General features: G+C 36.0%; 1 protein-coding gene across 1 annotated transcript; it reads right to left on the bottom strand.

Annotated features, from left to right (window-relative positions):
* MYCT1 (myc target 1) lies at positions 3,590 to 20,458 on the bottom strand. The gene is given in 3 exon segments (XM_005709376.3): positions 3,590 to 5,997; positions 20,277 to 20,353; positions 20,355 to 20,458. Coding segments are annotated over 3 exon segments (693 nt in total). The 3' UTR covers positions 3,590 to 5,485.

Here is a 21,712-nt window from a genome sequence, read left to right as displayed (position 1 = left end):
TTTTTCTATTTTTATTATATGCCTTTATTTTAATGGTTACATTTATTATTTATTTTAAACTTATTTTAAGGTACATGAAAGAGATATTTTTCTCTTTCACCATCTAGTTTCCCAAAAACATTTCTGAATCAGTTTTTTCATTTATTAGAAATTCTACCCTCAACTTAAGTAATTTTCCATATGTGCTTTGTTCTATTTATGTATCATTTATTCTATTAAGTTGATTTATACATTAATTTTCTTTTGATTTTTTTTGTTGAATGATTACTTTAGCTTTAAGAATATTTTAATATCTAATAGCCCAAATTCTTTCTCCTTACTCTTCTTTGTCAGAGTCTTGATGACTTTGTCTCAAGTTTTACTTCCAACATGATTTCCATCTTCACCTAAGTTAAAATACAAACAGAAACAGATACAAAAAGCAAAGCATAAACCCTTACAGAAGGATTCTGACTGAAATAGGTTGAATGTATTAATTAATTTAGGTGTAAAATATCTTAAAATATTGAGGCTTCCTAGCTATAATTAAGGCATGTCCCTCATATATATTCAAATATTTCTTTATATCCCTCAGTGTGTTTTTAGTTTGCTTTATGAAGATGTTTCTGGTACTTTGCTATTAATACTTGCTACCTACATTTCAAGATAATTTATATCCTCCTTGGGATTATGGTTTTTAATGTCATGAAGTGATACTGTTTATTCTATTCACATAACTTTTTCTGATGTTGATAATAGGTATACTTTGTTATATCTTTGCCTTTACTTGTGTGTGTGTGTGTGTGTGTGTGTGTGTGTGTGTGCTGGGCCTTCGTTTCAGCACCCTCTTCGTTGTGGCATCCGTGGGCTCTCTCTAGCCTTGTGGCCCAAGGGCTCTAGGCATGGACTCAGTAGTTGAGCCATGTGGGCTTAGTTGCCCCAAAGCATGTGGGATCTCAGTTCCCCAGTCAGGGACAGAAGCTGTGTCCCCTGCATTGGAAGATAAATTCTTAACCACTGTACCACCAGGGAAGTCCCTGTCTCTACTTTCAGTTTCTCTGAATCACTTCATTTTAGGCAAGATTTACAGTTGGCTTACAGTTGGAATTTTTTGATCCAGTTGAAGCTATTCCTTTGTATATTTATCTCATTCGTGTTGATTTTGGAAAGAATAGATTTTATTTCAATAATATTTATGTAGATTTATTAAATTCATTTTGTTGATATTTTATTTTAAATCTGATATCTGAACCTTTCACTTTTATTATTTCCTTTGTTTTCTATCATTTGTTATCTCGTCTGTTCTTTGCTATTTTCTTAAAATAGATACTCTAATTTTACCAGCAGCTGCTAATAAAATTTCTCATAATACACTTATGCCCATATTTCTTAATTTATCAGCTTCAGAAATAAAGCAGTATATATTAAATTTCTGTTTTGCTAGAAACCTTTTCGGAGAGTGATTGTAGTCTAACTCAATTTGATCTATAGAAAAATGAGAATTTGCTAGAAAGCTATTATAGTATTCAGTTGAATCCAGGAAAGATTTCATTACTCTTGCCTTATGAAGGCAAGGAATGTGTCCAGACTTCAGGAGCTACAAAAACTAAGGATTTCAAATCCATTGACTATGCCATTTTTTAATTACTGTCTGTGGATCAGTTTAATTTCTTTCCTATCACATGGCAAGAAAAATGCTTTTACATCTTACTTACAGTTTTAACCATCTAAAAAGAGATACTGATCTCTCTCGGGATCCCTACCACAAAATCCTTTGCAAAGGACCACAGAATTGGTTTAATCAGATGCCTTCAAGACCAGTCAATGAGGTTACTTTGGATGTGGTTATAGTTCCTGCTATAATCACATGGGCAGGTAGTCAGGGAAAGGAATTTGGTTTCCAGACTAGTAGAGGATTTGCCAGCCAAAAGAGCATGTCCTCTACTCTCACTATGAAAGAGAGACAACCTATCCCTTCTTTTGTTCCCAACACCCAGTAGCTAGTTGACATTGACATTGACATTGACATTGAAGTCGCTCAGTCGTGTCCGACTCTTTGCGACCCCATGGACTGTAGCCTACCAGGCTCCTCTGTCCATGGAATTTTCCAGGCAAGAGTATTGGAGTGGGTTGCCATTTCCTTCTTCAGGAGATCTTCCCGACCCAGTAGCTAGTTAATTTTGGTAATTTCTAGCTTGATTTTTTTTTCATTCTTGTGTGTAAATTAGATACTATTTGCACTAAAATTAGACACTTCTGTAGCTCTGCAGTTGTTTCTTTTTCTTGTGATTTTCATGCATTACTAGGGTTCTTTTTCTTAATTTCAGAAAGTTTATTTCTAGTTGTTTCAAGACTAGGCAATATATACATTAGACAAAATTCCAAATGAACAAATAAGACTGTCTACTGATATCAGAGAACAGACAGCCAGACAAGGTGGGGAGGGAAGGGGAGATCTAAAGGGTGAAGCTTGTCAAAAAAGGCATAAACATCTAGTTGTGAAATAAATAAACCCTGGAGATGTAATGTACCACATTGTGACTATAGTTAATTGTACTGTATTGTATATTTGAAAGTTGCTAAAAATAGATCATATACATTGTAAAGATGGATATATCCAACCAGTCAATCCTAAAGGAAATCAGTCCTGAATATTCATTGGAAAGACTGATGCTGAAGCTGAAACTCCAATACTTTGGCCACCTGATGCAAAGAACCGACTCATTGGAAAAGACCCTGATGCTGGGAAAGATAGAAGGCAAGAGGAGAAGGGGACGACAGAGGATGAGACGGTTGGATGACATTACTGACACGATGGACATGAGTTTGAGTAAGCTCCGGGAGTTGGTGATGGACAGGGAGGCCTGGTGTGCGGCTGTCCATAGGGTCACAAAGAGTCAGACACGACTGAGCGACTGAACTGAACTGAACTGAGGGTAGATCCTCAAAGTTCTCATCACAAGTAACTAAATGTGGCTGTAGATGTTAATTAGAGTGGACTATGGTGATCGTTTTGCAGTACATTCATATATCAAATCCTTATGTTGTACACTTAAAACTAATATAACATGTAAATTATATCTCAAAAAGTTTATTCTCTAAAAAAATTAATTAAACAATTCTGGAATTGTTTATCTAAGTGAGATAAGAATCTAAATTCATGTTTTTAACAAATAACTTATTTTTCATCTATATTAATTCATTAAAAATTCTGGTTTTTTCTTTGTGATCATACCCTTTTTCTATTATACATTATTGGATAAAACAAGGTTTGTGTCTCTAGAATAGTTTATAAAGAATGATTTTTTTCCCATTTTTTAGAGAATGATCTTAAGTTAAAATACCATATAAATAGGAAACAGTCACAAGCTATTCCATAAATAAACTCTGAATCAAAATTGACATCAGTTTAATTTTATTTCATAATCAACTAAATATTTCAAATAAAATAATTACATTAAGAGAAGGCCTCCAGTTTTTGTTTTAATTTCATGTTTTATACACTGCACATTTACAACATACTCATTTTGATCATTTCATAACTTGGTGAGGGAAGAGGTAATAATTCTTTCAGATGGTTAAATAGAGAGGATTTCTGCTCTCATTTTCCTTATTTAAGAGAGATGAAGCAGTTTTTACTCTCAACATAAATTCTACACAAAAACCATATACTTTGCTTGCCTCGAATATTAGACATTAAAGATGGCATACAAGCAAAGATAGAGTTGAATGGCATCACTGACTCAATGGACATGATTTCCAGGAAACTCCAGGAGGTAGTGAGGGACAGGGAGGCCTGGTGTGCTGTAGTCCATGGGGTCCCACAGACTTGGACACGACTTAGCGACTGAACAGCAACAAGCAAAGATCTCTTAAAATTTTATGTGGCTATAACTAAGTTTTTATTTAAAAAACTTACAACAAATTTGCTCTTTTGAGCTTTTTTTCTCTTTCCTTCCTTTCTTCCTCTGTCCCTTCCTTCCCTCCTCCTTCCTCCTTTCAGGTATATTGCATTAGAAAGCATCTATTTATAGACATTTACTATAGACATCATTAAGCATAACTGTTCTTGAGGAACAGTGGAAAATGTAAGCTAAAAAAAATAAAGAAAATGCTATGCAGAATCTTTTATTGAGTAAATATCTATTACAGTATTGAATCGTATTCAGACACCATTAGCTGGGACTGCTGCATTGCAGAAATTATCATGAGAGGACATTTTTCTTCACGGAAAATCCCAGTGTTCAGAGAAGAAACAGCAACATAAGCTAAATATTCACTATATCAGAAACAAACCCCAGGTCTTCTGAGTAATAATTCTGGGAACTCATGTCCTTAAATGAAAAAGACCAGCCAGTCATCTCTGGCCACTGAAGCTCTCTTCCTTTAAAAGGGTGGCTTCTTGTGGAGATGGACTCCTTAAATAACTGTCTGCACCAAGGACCAGCTGGCATAGTTTCATCTTTGTACAAAGACTCTTCACAGAAGCTGAGGTTGAAATCCATAGAGAAGTAAATAAAAGATGATGACTGATGGGCCCATCCAGGAAGGAAAATTCTTCACGGCTGTAACATCTAATTTGGATAACAGACTTTCTCTCTACTAGCCCTCCTTTATTTGTCTTTGAAGTTACAGAAAATCCTTAGGTAACAAGCTTTCCCCATTGCTAGATTTAAATGTAAGGAATAAAGTTTATCCCTTAAGAAAAATGTAAACTCGGTATTAGAGTTTGTTTTTAGAGCAAATGAATTGGATTTGCTATTGTTTTTACAACAATATAACGAAAACAGTAAAGAAAGGTCAAATCATCAAGTGAGTAAATCTGAGGATTTTGCCTCAGTAAAGAGGATAACTATTCTTGGGAAAAGAACAAAAGGAGTTGGGGGAAAAATAAGTGTCAGAATTGCACTATTCTGTAACACTCACTGAGTTCAGCTTTCTTTGCTTGATTTCCTCACTTGTCACAAATGAGTAAAATCAAGAAACTATAGAATCTCCTATGTTCCATCATTTTATGTCCATAAAATCACTAAAAATCCAAGATTGTCAAATGATTCACTTGTCTTTCTTAAGAAAGTTAAACTAAAATCCCTTAAGACAGGAATTTTTTAAAGTTACACAGTAATTTTTTCCCCTTTATAGTCACATTGGACATTGAGTAAAAATTGTAAACCACAAAAATCCAAAGTTTTTGTTTTAGTCTAAAAGACATATATACTGTATCCAGTTGATTCTTTGGTAAGAATCGCTAACTTTAAAAATTCCCACGTTGAATACAAAATACATAAATATATAACTATTTGGAAAAATATTATTTTTGTGTGTGAGACAAAAAAAAAAAAAGGAAATCTGTTTTACATTGTGATGTCCAACTTGTGTGTGCATATTTCAGCTTGGAAACTCATTAGGCATTTGGGCCATGTCCTCAAAATTCTGTTTTGCCTATTTGTAATTTCCCTTCAATAAAAAACAAGAAAAGAAAGAAACGAAAACAGAAGCACCCTACTCAGGAGTCCGAGAAAGCCTTTATGATGGACTCATAAGCAGGTGGGGGTGGTGGTGAAATGCCAATCCGAAGATTGTTATTGGACCAGTGGAAATCTGGACGGCCCAGGCTGTGGGAAGTGTTGATGGTGGAGGAGGTAGTGGATGAAGGGAAAGTCACCAGCTGACTCTCAGTTTCCACAGGAAGTGGTGGGCATTGCAGAAAGGGGTGGAAAGTTGAGCCTCTGAAGCTTGATTTTCTTGGAAAGGAATTGGCTTGTTCCAGGGAAGCTTGTCGCTGGAAAGTGAGGCTTGCCAGGCTGAGGTTGCTTCGACGTTCACAGCCACTGTGGCGGTAAAATCCATTTCTGTTGAGGCCGTGGGTATACGAAGATCTGGATCGCCGGCTTGAACTCCACTGCGAGATGGGGGCGCTGGCCCTTCTTCGAGACAAACAGACAGACAAAGCCCAGATAAATCCTCCGATTACAAGTACCGTTGCCACGGATACCGTGAAGGACATTATCACATCCTCTGAAACCAAGAAAACAAATAGGTAATATGATTTACAGATAGGTGTTCAACTAAATATACAGGCAAAATGCAAATGAGGACTATGGAATATTTGATTAACTTAGGTTTTGGATTTGGGAGATAGAAGATGGTGTTGGGTGGGTATAAATAAATGAAGCTGTTAGGCTTCATTTATCAAAGAAAAACAAGAAAGGATGTAAAACGACATCTTTTTTAGCTGCAACATTCCACGTTGCTTACACTATTTTCTTATCTTTAAGAAATTTTTTCTTTAAAAAAAATTTTTTTTTTAGTTTTTTATTTTTTTAATTTTAAAATCTTTAATTCTTACATGTGTTCCCAAACATGAACCCCCCTCCCACCTCCCTCCCCATAACATCTCTGTGGGTCATCCCCATGCACCAGCCCCAAGCATGCTGTATCCAGCGTCAGACATAGACTGAAATTGATAATTAAAAAGTCTCATATTTTGAAAAAAGGCTCTTCTTTATTGAGCTCATAAATTTTTATAGTTGCAAATATAATCCAAAGATGACTTCCTTTTGAATTACAGTAGTAACCAATGTGCCAAAAATCGATTAAGAATTTCATAGTCACATTGACTTTGCCTTTTCCTCTGTCCGCTTTCAAATCCCCCACCAGTGTCTCCCACCCTGCAGGCTGCATGATGCCTCACATCCGTTCTCATTCTGAGACAGGAAGTGCTGGGCTAGAACCATCTGGGGGGCTGACTGATTTATGTCTTATTTCCAGAACTCCTGGACTGTCACCTTTATCTTTCACTCATTGATGACATGAGCTATGCAGACTGCTGAACTCTTTCTTGGTCCCCAAGCTGGTTCACGCTATTATGATGCCCTTGTGATCATGAAATTCCTATCCCCTGAACCTCCATAGAATCTCTGCTATACACCAGTATCCTCCAGTTCACAGAACTCATCCAGATTTCCTGTTGTAAGGAGGGAAAAATGCCTTTCCCAAATACCTTACTGCTTCTTTTTGTGAACTAAAAACATATTCTTGAATAACACTGGGTAGCAGAGTCCTGCATTAACTGGAAAGACATGCTGAATATTAGAAGACCCCTCCACCCTTATTATCCACCACACACAGACACACACACCCATGATCTAACCTACAGCCCATATTGATTTTCACACTATCCTAAAATCTGTTGTTCTCAGTCAAATCCCATACATTTCAGTATATTTCCCCCTGATACCTGGATATAATTTTAGAATTTTCTATTTGGAAAACTCAGTATGTGCTGAATTTTAAATACAGTCAACCTAGCAATTGAGTATGGTTCATGAAAAAAGACCAGCAGAAAATCCATCAAGCTGACTCCAGCCCAAGTTGTCCACCTACAGAATTGTGAGCTAAGTAAATGGGGTGGATTGTTACACAGCAAAAGCTAATTGATTCAGGGTTCCAAAATCAGCTCTATTCCTAACATTCTGTGTGATTTTAATAAAAATTTATTTAAACTCACTTATTTTATTACTTTCTTCAAATGAAGGAGTTAGATTTTATAACCAAAGTTCTTTCCAGTTTGTTAATATAGTCTATGACAGTATGCACCAAATCTATAATATAGAAATAACAAGACAAGCCGGTATTAATAAATAGAAAGGATATTCATTGTTCCTTCATTTTTGGATCTATTTTAGCATCCTTCTATCTTATATTGTCATGTTTTTCTCCTGTGGAAAGACCATATTTGTTATATCCAATGTTTACAGTCATCACAAATGCTTGTATCAAAATCTCGAAAACAACTCTTCATGTCAAATCTAGGCAATGAATTCTTTATAACAGGAAGATGACTTCTGAAATACAAGATGATTTATAGCAGATCTTCTAGACTCAGGATTGTTCTTCAAAATTGTCTCTCATCTAATACTGAGTCATGGCCTTAAAGGGAAATCTCTTGAGTTATAGAGTTAGGCTTTATCTGGAAAAAGCAATAAGCACTGTCAGAACCTAAAATTAGCCTTATCGATAATACAGTAAAATTCCAAATTAACTTGTAACTATCAGCGCCCCCAAATATTCAGAACTCAAAAAGGGAATTATAGAAAATCTGGGCTGCCAACACAAAGAGACCATGTAAATCAGGATTTTCCAAAGTTTCTTCTGAAAAACAATAGAGGACAACAAGACGACCAAATAAAAATATACAGAACTATGCTTTCAGCATAATTAGAAGACAACAAATATCCAAACTTCAATTTATCTAAAAAATAAATGATGGAAAATAAAAATCAATAAATTATCTCCCATACTTCCACCATGTTGTCATGGAGAAGAAGAGCAATTCTGGAAATACTATAAAAATAAAATGAAAAGGTATTTTGGTCCATGAGCATGCTGACTAGGAAAGGGACTTACAAGTGAATATAGGAATGAGAAGAGGCAGAGTCCATTCACAAAAGGATTGCACATTTTATGATTCTACCCACAGGAAATGTCCAGAAGACACAAACTACATAGAAAGAAAGCAGATTGGTGATGGTCTAGGGCAAGGGGGTGAGGTGGAAGGGAATGGGAGGGACCTCTAAGTTGGGACAGGATTTCTTTTTGAAGGACAGACGTGAAGGTGAAAGTCGTTCAGTCGTGTCCAACTCTTTGCAACCCCATGGACTGTATAGTCCATGGAATTCTCCAGGCCAGAATTCTGGAGTGGGTAGCCTTTCGCTTCTTCGCTTCTCCAAGGGATCTTCCCAACCCAGGGATTGAACCCAGGTCTCCCGCATTGTAAGCAGATTCTTTACCAACTGAGCCACAAAGGAAGCCTAAAAATACTGGAGTGGGGAGCCTAGCCCTTCTCCATCAGGGAAGCCCTTTTTTGAAGGACAAAATGTTCTTAAATCCGATGCTGGTGGTGGTCACACAACTCCTATAACAAAACCATTTAATTGTATGCTTTAAGTGGGGGAACTATATGGTCTGTGAATATATCTCAATAAAGTTGTTTAAAAAAAGAAAGGAAAAGACAGGTGCTTTTTGGAAACCACACAATGAAGGAGGGAAGAGGCAAGACTGAGGGGAAACTGGAGGATCCTTCAAAACAAAAGAAAATTTAAAACAAAGGACATGCAATTCCTCCCAACTCCATTCTCTAAAAATTAAAGTCAACCAGCAAAAAGCAAAAAGCAACCAAACACACACACACACATGCACACACAGTCAGCCAGTAAAAACACCACATTTTGCTACCCTGAGGAAAGGATGAACCTAGAATGACTCTCAGGTTCTGGTGTGGGCAAGTGAGGGCGGATAGGTGCTTACTAGCATCGTTTGTCCAAATAGGGAAGTAATGTGAGACTGTAGAACTGGGGCTGAAACTGATATTAGGAAGATGTTGAGTTTGCGTGTCCTGGAGTGTATATTAGGGAATTCAGGGTTAAATAAATATGGAGTTTAAAAGGATGCAAAATTCGGGCTCTTCATGCTGCAAGAGAGTTCAACTATCCAAGGAACGCACTTCTGCTAAAAAAAACAAATGTGTTTATAGAAGTGAGTTGACAACAAACTTCCAGGAAAACCAGAATTTAACAGGTGGCAGAGGTCAACACCAGGGAAACACAGAAGGGCTAATTAGGATGGCCCACAGAGACAAGAAAGGTTGCTAGCACTGAATCAAAGTGAGAAGAGGCTTTTAGGGAGAAGTGATTAGCAACCAGGAGACCCAGAGAAATTTAATCAATTCATTTGTTAGCCTATAAAGCACCCACTAGATACCCAGTACTGCTAAGTACAGAAAGAGCAGGGAAGAAAATAATCTGTAGTGGAGTTAACATTCTAGAAGACTTAAAGTAAGAAAATGCCCTTTAGATGGGACAGTGAGTGCGTCATTGGCCACTTTACCCACAGTAGGCTGGGAGTCAGATGATGGAAAGCCCTGAGTACTTCTCTAAGAAGTTCAACCCCTTCCCTGTGGGCAAAGAACAGGCTTGAACAGTTACCCATAGGAAGGATAAAGGTGCAGCTGGTGTTGATATCTGTGGTAGACTGAAAACAAGAGAAGCAGGGAGGAGAGGGAAACAATGATTCGAACATGAAATAACAATGGCTTAACTGGGAAGCTGTAGTAAGAATAGGAAAAAATCTGATCATGGGAGTCTCAAAGTGAAAAGAATATAAAAATTATTCCATAGTATCACACCATCTAATGTCCTAGAGATAAGACGTTGAGGAGAAAAATGGTGATAAACTGAGGCTTAGAAGCTCTTGCTCCTAAAACCTAAATAGTAATGTTATTTTATAGTAGTAATTTGATAATCAGATCAAATTTTAATGTTTTAGAAATTCTATCATCTGCTTACTTTATATTTACTTGCCTTTGCCATTTTGTGCAACAGTAGTTTATCAGAGAATAGATTTACTAGATAAAATTTTAATTTGTATTATAACCATTACATCTTTCCTTGAAGGTTTGTGTTGTTTATAATTGCTATCTAAATTCTGGATTTCATTGAAAAATGTTTTCATTGTTCTTGTAAGAGAACTAAGTAAAAATCATAAACTACTCAAATACTTCATAAAACCCAGTCCTTTGTCTTCTTGCAAATAAGTGTGTGTATCCAGAAATTTTACTAAATTCGGTTCTTTTGTTAAGAAAAATACCTAACTTTAGTATATTTCAGTGAGGTTTAGCAATCTTTGTTCTTGTGAGGTGTATTGCACATAATCTGAATAATTTATTGGGCATTATTAAGTGGTCGGTTGTCTCTGGAAGAGTTTATGCATTAGTTAGTTTATGCTCCAGAGGATCCGTAAGTGGATTACCATGATAAGCACTTTAATCAAAGAATATGAATAAAGTCACTCAGAAATTCTGTCTTTCTATTTAGAATGGATGAATGAGAGATATACTATGAATCATTTTAATGTTATTGTGTCTTTGAGTAAAAAAATAATGCATTAAGTTGAGAGTTAGTAAACTGCAAGCTCCTTCTAAATTTGAACTTCTATTATTCTAAATTAGAAAGGTTTCACTAAAACTAAGATTAAGAAAATTTTGATGTTGGAATGAACACAGTTTACAAATGCAACCCTATTTTTATTTCATTATTTTGGTAAACAGTAATATGCATTTGTAAATTGATTAATTTAATGTAGGGTCTTGGACACTATTTTAAGTGTATTACATCCCTTAATTTTCAAACAACCCCAATTAGGGAAAAGGTCTTTATCTTTGGTGTGTTGTAAGAAAATATTAATCTGAAATAAAAAATTTGAAATGCATAGAATTGTATTGATTTAATACCAGATTTGGTAGCCAGTTACAGATAGAAATACTTGGAAGAAATGTGGTAAAGCAGTGTTATATATTTTGCAATTACATTTCTGAATCAACAACCTCCACCGGAGAATTTTAAATATCAACAACTTCAGATATAGAATCAGAGATATAATGTTTCAACTAAAACTCTTGCCTCAGCTCAAACTCTGAGTTTTGTTTTTTTTTTTAATGTTGAAACAGAGTCGTGCTTTCGAATTGTGGTGCTGAAGAAGACTCTTGAGAGTCCCTTGGACAGCAAGGAGATCAAACCACTCAGTCCTAAAGGAAATCAACCCTGAATATTCATTGGAAGGACTGATGCTGAAGCTGCAGCTCCAGTAAATACTTTGGGCACCTGACATGAACAGCCAACTCACTGGAAAAGACCCTGATGCTGGGAAAGATTGAGGCCAGGAGGAGGGAGTGACAGAGGATGAGGTGGTTGAATGGCATCACTGACTGAATGGACATGAGTTTGAGCAAATTCTGGGAGATGGTGAAGACAGGGAAATCTGGTGTGCTGCAGTTCACGGGGTCGCAAAGAGTCAGACGTGACTTAGCAACTGAACAAGAAGATTTATGCTATGGGTGTGTGTGTGTCTGTTAGTCACTCGGCCGTGTCTGACTGTGATCCCATGGACTATAGCCCACCAGACTCCTCTGTCCATGGCCTTCTCCAGGCAAGAATACTGGAGTGAGTTGCCATCTCCTCCTCCAGGGGATCTTCCCAACCCAGGGATCAAACCCAGGTCTCCCACATTGCAGGCGGATTCTTTACTGTCTGAGCCAACCACTGCACATAAATTAAATATTTATTTTAATAATTGAATATTGACAACCAACACTAGTCAGGGCACTGTTGCATTCACTCAGGTATGACATAAAGTGAGAAAATAAATATTAAAGTCTACAAAATATTGGGTTGGCCAAAAAGTTCATTTGAGTGCTTCCATAAGATATTACAGAAAACCCAAGCAAACTTTTGACCAAGCATGCTCTTGCTTTTGTGTATAAACCTGTGTAACCACTAGAGTCTGATGGAAGATTCTGAATATCTCAGTATATAAGCATGCATAATAGATGAGATAAAGAGACATACTTACTTTATTTCAACTCAATGAAGCTAAAATCTTAAAATTCCATAAAAGCATTTAAAGTTTCCAAGAGTTCTTTAACATCATCTCAGTGCATATGCCCTCTGAGCCATTCTACCACAGCCTCTTCAGACAATGTGTTCTAAAAGATTAATCTATAGCCAAAATTAGCATAAACTTCATTTCAAGAAAAAATTAGAAACTTTTAAAATGTAAAACCAAGGGGAAACAATTTTACGTCAAGTAACAACAATTATAATGCAACTAAAAAGATCAAATGATTGCTTTAAAAATGACAGATCTCCCTTTAAAGGAAAAAAAGAAACAAACTCTAACATCAGTAAGGCATAGCATATAACTTAAGTGTTATCCTATTTTATAACTTATGTCTATATATCTACTAAGGGGCTGGCACATTGGTCCTCAAAGAACGACATCCATTATTACTAATGGATGTATAGCTTTCCTGTGTCATTTGACTCTTCCTAGTCTAATAATAATGGTCACTATAGTGCCTTTCAATTCTAAGATTCTAATATTAAATCTGGTGTTCGATAAATCTAATCCGTACCTAAAATTCTGGCCACTACTATCAAAATTTAGTAAACGTCACCACCTAGTGGCCTTGAGTTGAATTGTTCTAATATCTGAACAGTGATTTTATCTTTGACAGTAGAACATTGATCAATTCACAAACTCCTTTGCAATCTTAAGAATCATTAAGCTTAGCTATTACTGAAGGAGACTGTGCTAATCTTCCTAGAGAATATAGCAGGATGGTTCAGACAATAAGATTTTGGCAAAAATTGTTTTTAGGAATAATTATATTGAAGGTTCAGAAAACTTAATTACAATAATTTAAACAAGAGCAAGCATTTCTTATGTGTATCTCATCTCCCAGAAAATCCTATTGGGTCTATTATCAGAACGTATCCAGAATTCAACTTCTCATTATCTACTCTGCTACCTTCCTGATCCAAGTCACCACCATCCGTGACTTGGACTATTACCATATAGCCTTCTCGCTGGTTCCTGCTTCTCTCCTTGCTCAGTTCTCAGTACAGTAGCCAGAGTGTAGTCATACTATGAATATAATTATTCAACAGTACTGTTAGAGTAGAAGGTAAGTTAAACTATGTTCAGAAGGAACAGGTAGACCATCACTTTCTGTGTGTGATAAACCAACTGTATCAAACTGCTGGGACCAATTATAAAATACAGATCAAAAATACATATTTTAAAATCTCGGCGTAGTCTTTAGGGGGCTTCCCAGATGGCACTAGCGGTAAAGAACCCACCTGCCAATGCAGGAGACATAAGAGACGCAAGTTCAATTCCTGGGTCAGGAAGATCCCCTAGAGGAGGGCTTGGCAACCCACTCCAGTATTCTTGCCTGGAGAATCTCATGGGCAGAGGAGCCTAGCGGGCTACAGTCCATAGGGTCACAAAGTACCTTGGCTGAAGTGACTTAACTTGTAGTCATTAGAGACCTACCCAAACTGCTAACTTGAGGGAGAAAATTTTAAGAGAAAAGGAAATGCCTTATCACAATAATCTGTAAAGAGAGGCAAAAAGTCTGAGTAGAATTCTGTGAAATCTCTGTAGGTCTGGAACACAGGTGATACCAAGGAAGGTAGACTTTGGGAAATATTCTAGACTCTAAGTTGGGTTTCCAGAGAGCTACTCCCTAAGAGTAATAGCGAATAAGGAATAAAGTAGACCTCGCAAAGATAGAAATACAGTTAACCCTTGAACAACACAGGTTTGAACTGCACAGGTCCACTTATACGTGGATATTTTTTCAATAAATACATAGTAGTGATTTCCTCTGGGGGTGATGTAAACGGGGTTGACTAAGAAGTGTCATTATCATTAGGGGACTTTTCAGATTGGAGATAATGTTCTATATCTTTACTGGGCTTTGGGTTACTCGGGTGTGTAAATCTTTATCAAAATTCAGCAAATATTCAGTTGTGATCTGTGCACTTCATTTTTTGATCATTCACACATTTTATTGATGTGTGTTTGACTTTCAAAGAAAAAAACTAAAAATATTAAATTCTTGTTAATACTATAAATGCTAAATTAATTGGGGGGGAGCATACTGATATCTTCAATTTTCTTGGAAATATAAACTGAGATTGGTTGATAAAATGAATATTATAAAAATGTTAATAGCATAATCTAGTAGTAAGTATATGGATATGCACTGCAAAATTCTTCCATTTTTTCTGTATATTTCTTTCATAATAAATTTTAGAAAAGTATATGAGACAAGGTTATGAACAACTTTAAGGCAACACATTTAGAAATTTAATTCAAATGGGCAAATTCCTACAAGACACAAACTGCCCTAAAGTAATCAAATGATCAGTAGGAAATCTGAATTATCCAATATTGTTAAACACATTGACTTTTCACTTAAAACCTTCTTATTAAAAATACTACAGATAATTACACTGGTGAATTCTTTCAAACATTTAAACAATAAACAATGCCACTCTTACACAATTTTTTCCAAATAATAGAGTTTTTTTCACTTCCTAACCTGTTTTAGGAAACCTGCCTAACATTGATACCAAAATCTGACAAGGCTATTGTAAGAAAAGACTACTATAAGCAAATTTCTATCATTAACATAAATGCAGAAGTTCTAAAGTCAGGAACCTATTAAAAAATTACATTCTTCTAGGCTCTGCCTCATCCTACTGAGCCAATCTCTGAGCATGGAGTTCAGTGAGAGATGAATCATGAAACTTCTGTCTGCGGAACTGAGATACAGCAGTTTTAAAGACAAGCATTTGTAAATACTTGTCAATCAAACTTCCTAGGTAACTGATATAAAGCAAGTAGTTATTAGGCTGTTAATATGAAATGTTGCATAGATGTCCAAGAGTTTTTAAAATAGAAATTAAAAATACACATTTGAAACACAGTAATTGTTTACTATTTGGGAAGAGGGAATATAAAGAACATTGTTGGGGAGCATTCCTAGCCCATAAGCTTTCTCCCTCCTCAACCTCTCTAGAAACAACCTTCTTTCATCTTCTGGGGTAGATCCCTAAGTGACATATTTTTCTCAGGTTATGAAATAAAGTTTTCAGCTATCAACCAAGGTTTGCTGCCCTTGACAGCACTTGATTGCCCAAGAAATCAATTAACAATCCTCTGTCTCTTCAATTATCTTGGAGAGGATTAGAGCTGTTATCAAAGATGCACAGAAAAAAAAAAAAAAAGAAAAAAACTGATGGTCAGAATTACTAACAGGATTATTAAATACTTAGAATAGAAGATAGTCTTGAGAACAAATTGTTTTACTCCAAACAGTAGACATTGTGAAAGACACAAGAGTGTTTTGAGTTTTTTGTTTTGTTTGTTTATTTGTTGCAATTTCAAAATACTGAGCGCCTGAAAGACTCAAGAACATAGCTTTTAATATAATGAACAGTGCTGGAAAAATGAACTGTGGTCCATGAGTCACGCCCAGGTTAACTTGGGCTGCTGTTTAAATACCACAGACTGGGTGGCTTCAACAACAGACATTTATTTCTCACAGTTCTGGGAACCAGGATGCCCAGCATCCAGGTGCCAGCATGACCAGGTTCTAGTGAGAGCCTACACCCTCATCTCAGTGCTAGCACACAGATGGAGAAAGAACACTTATTTCTTTTTCCTCTTATAAGGCCATTAACCCCATCATGGGGGACCCACCTTCTAATTTGATCCCAGTGAAGCCTCAAAGGCCCTATCTCCAAATAACATTGCATTAGGGGGTTAAGGATTCAACACTGAATGGGGGAGGGGACTTAAATATTCAATCTGTAACAAGTAAATTTTCAGAAGCAGTGTGAAGAGGAGAAGTTTTGGGGACCGAAAAAGGGCTATGCATACATGTAACCAGTGAGGGTCCTGGATAAGGGGCCATTACTCCATTTCTGCCTGTGAATGAGCTACAGATTTGTTTAGGGAATCCCAGAGAAATTGATATCCATTTCCAACTTCTTGGGATCCAGATGGGAAAGATGATAAACCCCTTTGAGAAACTCTGGATCCCTGAAAAGCAGAGTAGGGATGAGGAAGTATTGACATTAGTATATTCAGATCTAAGGGTCTTATATACAGCCCAAATGCCCTCAGGTCCAAGGTTACGAAAGAGCATTCAATATTGTTCTGTGCCAGCTGAGACAGATGGAAAAGAGCCAATAGACTAGAAAGGAAAAATCATGCCATTAGCAAATGTCACACAGATCATCAGATTTTATGGTAATAATCTTCAGCAGTAAAGGTAAGAAAAAAGGGCAATGCCCCTAAAGCAGATGAGAAACACACATCAGTAGGGGCAACAGAGAGCAGAACTTGACCAAGAACCAATAGCCCGCTCGTTCCAACACCCTTGATAGTGTAGGGTTCCCAGTCCTGTCTCATCCCCTTTCCAGCTATAGAGGAAAGTTAAGAGGGGAGTGGGGAAGCTTGAAGTAACTAAATTAAAAATAATTAGGTTAAATCAGATCTCCTGCATTACAGGAAGAGTCTTTACTTCTGAGCCACTAGGGAAGGCCAAGGTTAATCAGGTCTCTGTACATGGAATTCTCCAGGCAAACTTTTACAGTATACTATAATACTGGAGTGGGTAGCCATTCACTCCTCAACAGCCAAAACTACACAAATCTCTCTCAAGTCATTCAGTTCTCTGCAAACTCAGCTTGTGTATTTTTAACTTCTGTATATTTGCTAATAACATTGTTTCCTGATTTTCCTGAAATTCTCAAACCATGCCATATTTATCTCACAAACACTAGGCACATTGCCTAATATATAAAGAGTGGTCAGTCAATGCTTCTGAGTAAACTAATGAACTGGATAGATAAACAGATGAAAGAATGATTTAATAAGATAATATAAGAAATATGAATGACTACAATGTTCTTCCTAGAATGGTCTCCCTATTTGAACCTTGTCCAATTTATACAAACAGGTAAAGCCTCACTTTTTTTTCTAAAAAGTATTAAGGGATCAGGTGTTTCAGACAGTGAAGAATCTGCCTGCAACGCAGGAGACCTGGATTCAATCCCTGGGTCTGGAAGATCCCCTGGAGAAGGGAATGGCTACTCACTCGACTATTCTTGCCATGGAAAGAGAAGTCCAGTAGACTATAGTCCATGGTGTCACAACTTAGGGGCTAACACTTTCATTTTTCTAACTCGTAACATTCATTGCCATTTTACTGAATATTATCTAGCAATTCCATAGCAATATAGACATATGTTGCATACATATGTTTGCAAAAGTGTAATCTTCTTTAGGACAGACATTATAGATTTGATGAGGATTAAATCAGGTGAATAAAGGCAAATTCCTAAACCCATAAATTCTCTAATTTTTCACAATACTAGCCAAAACCACACATGGTAAGGCAAGAAGTATTACCAAATGGTCTTATTTAGGACTCTAAATACGAAAAGACTAACCAAGTTTAATGACACTTGTCTACAATTATATTAAAGCAGAGCGCAGCAAACTTTAACAGGTTATGTTTCCTGTTGCCTTCACTGGGATTGTTTATAGGGAAGGGAAATGCATGAAAGACAGCGAAAGTGAGAAATGTGAGTCTTCAGCTGTGAGGTCAGGCCAGTTTTATCAATCGCCTTTGCATTAATTACTGTCATGTTTGTGCAACATTTAGCAAATTTTACTGGGTGATTATCAGTAAAATGTACACTAGCATTATTGGTAATAACCTGGTATCTTTATCTAATTTTTCAATATTTTTTAAAGTAAACCAGGAAAATTACATTTGGAAAGCAATTTTTTATGCAGCCTTAGCATAAGTCTGGGAAATTTGTATGGTTTGATGTACGAGTTTTGCTTTTCTAAACTGTTCTTTCCCTATCTTCTGAATTCAAAATGCCAACAAGCAGACAATTGATTTTGGAAGCAATAGACAATGCATTGCACTGCACTTTGCAGTATTTTCAAATAACATTTTTTGTGGAGACAGTGGACATGATAGATATCAATTTAGACATAAAAAGGAGATAAAAATTTTAAAGGTCAACATTTATATTTTAGAAAACTTTTTCATAGATACACATTTTCGCATTTTGCACTTATTTTTTTTTTAACCCCAGAAGAAATAATGGGATCTTCTATATACTTTCCCCACATCATCAAACATTATAATATTATATCTGCATAACATATCTGTTTGGCTTTGTTAATGCTTATCAATGTAACACTCCCCTTCCTGGTTTTCATTATTTCCATCTATTTTCCATTGTATTCACAAAGTAAGATAAAGAAACACTCAGAACTATCTTTGGAATAATAAGTTTGAATTCTTTCTTAAGCATAGATTTCTATACTAAAAAAGTATGATTGTAGGATTGGTAAATTGCCACTAAATATTCCATTTTTAACTGGGGTTATTTTATGACTATGCTCCATGTTTTAATTAGTGGATAATTATTTTTTCCCTTAAATCTTTACATAGTCTTGAAAATTTTACTTTGGTCTGAAAAAAAAGTTGATTTGGTAATTTTGCAGTAAGAATTACTTTTCAATAATTTATACATCATTTTTGCAATGATGAATTTAATGTAAACACATTCTCACTATTTTTTAGCATCTGTTTAGCACATTCACTTTCTCTATGAAGGAGGACAGCAAACTGTATTGTAAGAAACCCATATAATTAACACTCTCACAATGCAGACTTGTCTTTTGGTGTAAGCAGAATAACATTACCAAAAGCTATTCTTTACAATATGCAAGTATAATTTACGTTCTTTTTCTTAATTCTTTAAGAATTACAATAGGATATATACTAATATCTCTCATTTTCAGACATGAAATGAACATAAATGTTGATGGTAAAAAGAGAATTCATTTCCTCCATGAAAATTTCTGTGATGGTGGAAGACCAGGTAGATGGTTAGGGGCAGGCAGCACCCCTGCCCATCTTTCTTTCTTTTTTTTTTTCACCTGAGAGCTCCCCAAACATACCTTGGAATCACAGCGGAAAGTGTTACATAGTTCCCTTGGGGAAGTGATCGCTTCATGAACTCCATCATCTCCTTTAACATTTTTTTTTTTCTGGATTTAACCCAACTTCTCCCTTTATTTTTTAAATTTCCCTAAACCCAAGCACCTGCATCAATTTCATGTCTCAGCCCTTCTTCCCTGAGTCTGCAGCCTTGGAAGACATGGACTTTAGCTCAGCTCTAGTCTGTTGCTGCTGATTGACCAGAAGTTATGTCGGAACCCAGCCAAAAACTACCTTTGTATTGCTCCCTTTTTCCCTGTGATAAGCTTTCTTTATAATGTTATTTGTGATGTTATTTCCACTTAACTTGTTCTGTTACAGTTTTTCCCTCTAATTTCATAATATGATTTTTTTACTTGATCATGTCATCACATTCCTTCAGTACATTTATTATTTAGATTCACTTTGGAAATTAAAGAGCATAACACTGACAATGTAAGTTAAAATTAATCTCTGTAGAAATTCTTAGTTTCATTAAATAAGATACATAATCTGTATAACCATAAGACAAAACAATTTTCCAACAAAATCCACATTAGTATTTTCTAAACAGCAATGACTTTCATTTTTTTCATTTTTATTCTTATTTTCTAATTATCATTTCTTATTATTTTTTTTATTATTTTGTAACACCAGCCAAAATCTTGTTGCCCAGATTCTACTTCAATGATTTCACAGCCCACCTTACAGACATTTTACATGAACACTTTTTTTTGTACTAAATCTATGAAAACATTAGGTCGTCAATTTAGAGTAAGCAAAATGGCTCAGGGATTTCCAAGGCTTTAATTACCTCTAGGCAGTGCATTTCTCCACATTCTAATTTTAAATTAAAAACAGCTAAAGAAAATCTTACCCCAAAAGTTTTCTGGCCATGGGCTCCCTAAACTTGTTGTGTTATTAGCCATAATATCCACAAAGAAGAGAAGAGAGAAGAAAAGCCAGTGTGTCCAGAAGAAGAACTTTGAGTCTGTGTCTTTGTAGTTCGGCAGGAGACGAATAATTTTCACACAACCTCTCATATACTTGTATTTGCATGAAAGGAAATAAGTGTTTCATGTTTCCTGCTTTTATACTCAAATTAGCAACTGTTTTTCTTATCTTGGAATTCCACACAGTTCCTGAGACACAAAACAATTTCCTTCTCGTCATTTCCTCAGCTCAGTTGCTAAGTACCCGCCTTTCCCCCACCTCCAAACTGCTTTGGGGACATGAGACTCCTTTTCTGTCCTTTCCTCATCTCCTACTGACATGTAGAGGATGATTTCAAACTCTCAGCTACAACACTTTGGGTTTAATTTGTGTTGGATAAAGAAATAGACTGGAAAAAAAAAAAAAGACTGCCTTCCAATGTTTAAAAACTATATTTATACAGTAAGTTGGGGGTGGGGGGGAACTCTTCAGAAATCCATAGTCTGTTCCAAAGCAATTAATTTTATCCAATACCTATTTTTTATAATTTTCAGTTACTTACTGAAATTCTAATGTCTTTGGCTCTATTTTGCATATTGATTTTGAAAAAGGAATGCTTGTTTTCATAAATACCTCTAAAATATAATCTATATTTAATTTTTTAATATAAAGGGGTGTGTAAGTATGAGAAAAAAAAATTTTCTATATTGATGGGCCCTATTTAAAACCAATTAGGGGAAACCTAACTGTAAACATTTAATTACAACAGAATGTTAAGCACTACGTTGTAAGGAGTACAAGGATAACTGTTTTTCTTCATGATGAAGTGATGACTTTGGTACTGTGTATGAAAGTATGAAAATAATTGTACCAATTGGAGAAAGAGTTAGGTAGAAAGCAACATCAACAAAGAGAGGAGTTATGACAACACTGTGGGTATTCTGCATATCACTGTCCAGAAAGTGGGTAAGTGGGCTTTGGGAAAGAATTACATGAGACATCTTGGGAAACATAAGTTAGTTAAAATTTCAAGAGTCTTTGCAAGTTTTACTACTTAGACTGGATTCTCTGAGCATTAGGAAGGCACTGGAATTAGGAACAACAGTACCATACCACTTATAACAGCACTAAACTGTTAAGAATCTGGTTTCCCCCATCTTTGATCAACTTTACCATTAACTCAGAGAAGGCGATGGTACCCCACTCCAGTACTCTTGCCTGGAAAATCCCATGGACGGAGGAGCCTGGTAGGCTGCAGTCCATGGGGTCGCGAAGAGTCGGACACGACTGAGCGACTTCACTTTCACTTTTCACTTTCATGCATTGGAGAAGAAAATGGGAACCCACTCCAGTGCTCTTGCCTGGAGAATCCCAGGGACG

The sequence above is a fragment of the Capra hircus genome, chromosome 9 (assembly GCF_001704415.2).
Source record: "Capra hircus breed San Clemente chromosome 9, ASM170441v1, whole genome shotgun sequence".
NCBI classification, from domain to species: domain Eukaryota; kingdom Metazoa; phylum Chordata; class Mammalia; order Artiodactyla; family Bovidae; genus Capra; species Capra hircus.
This window is presented reverse-complemented; position numbering and strand designations above follow the sequence as displayed.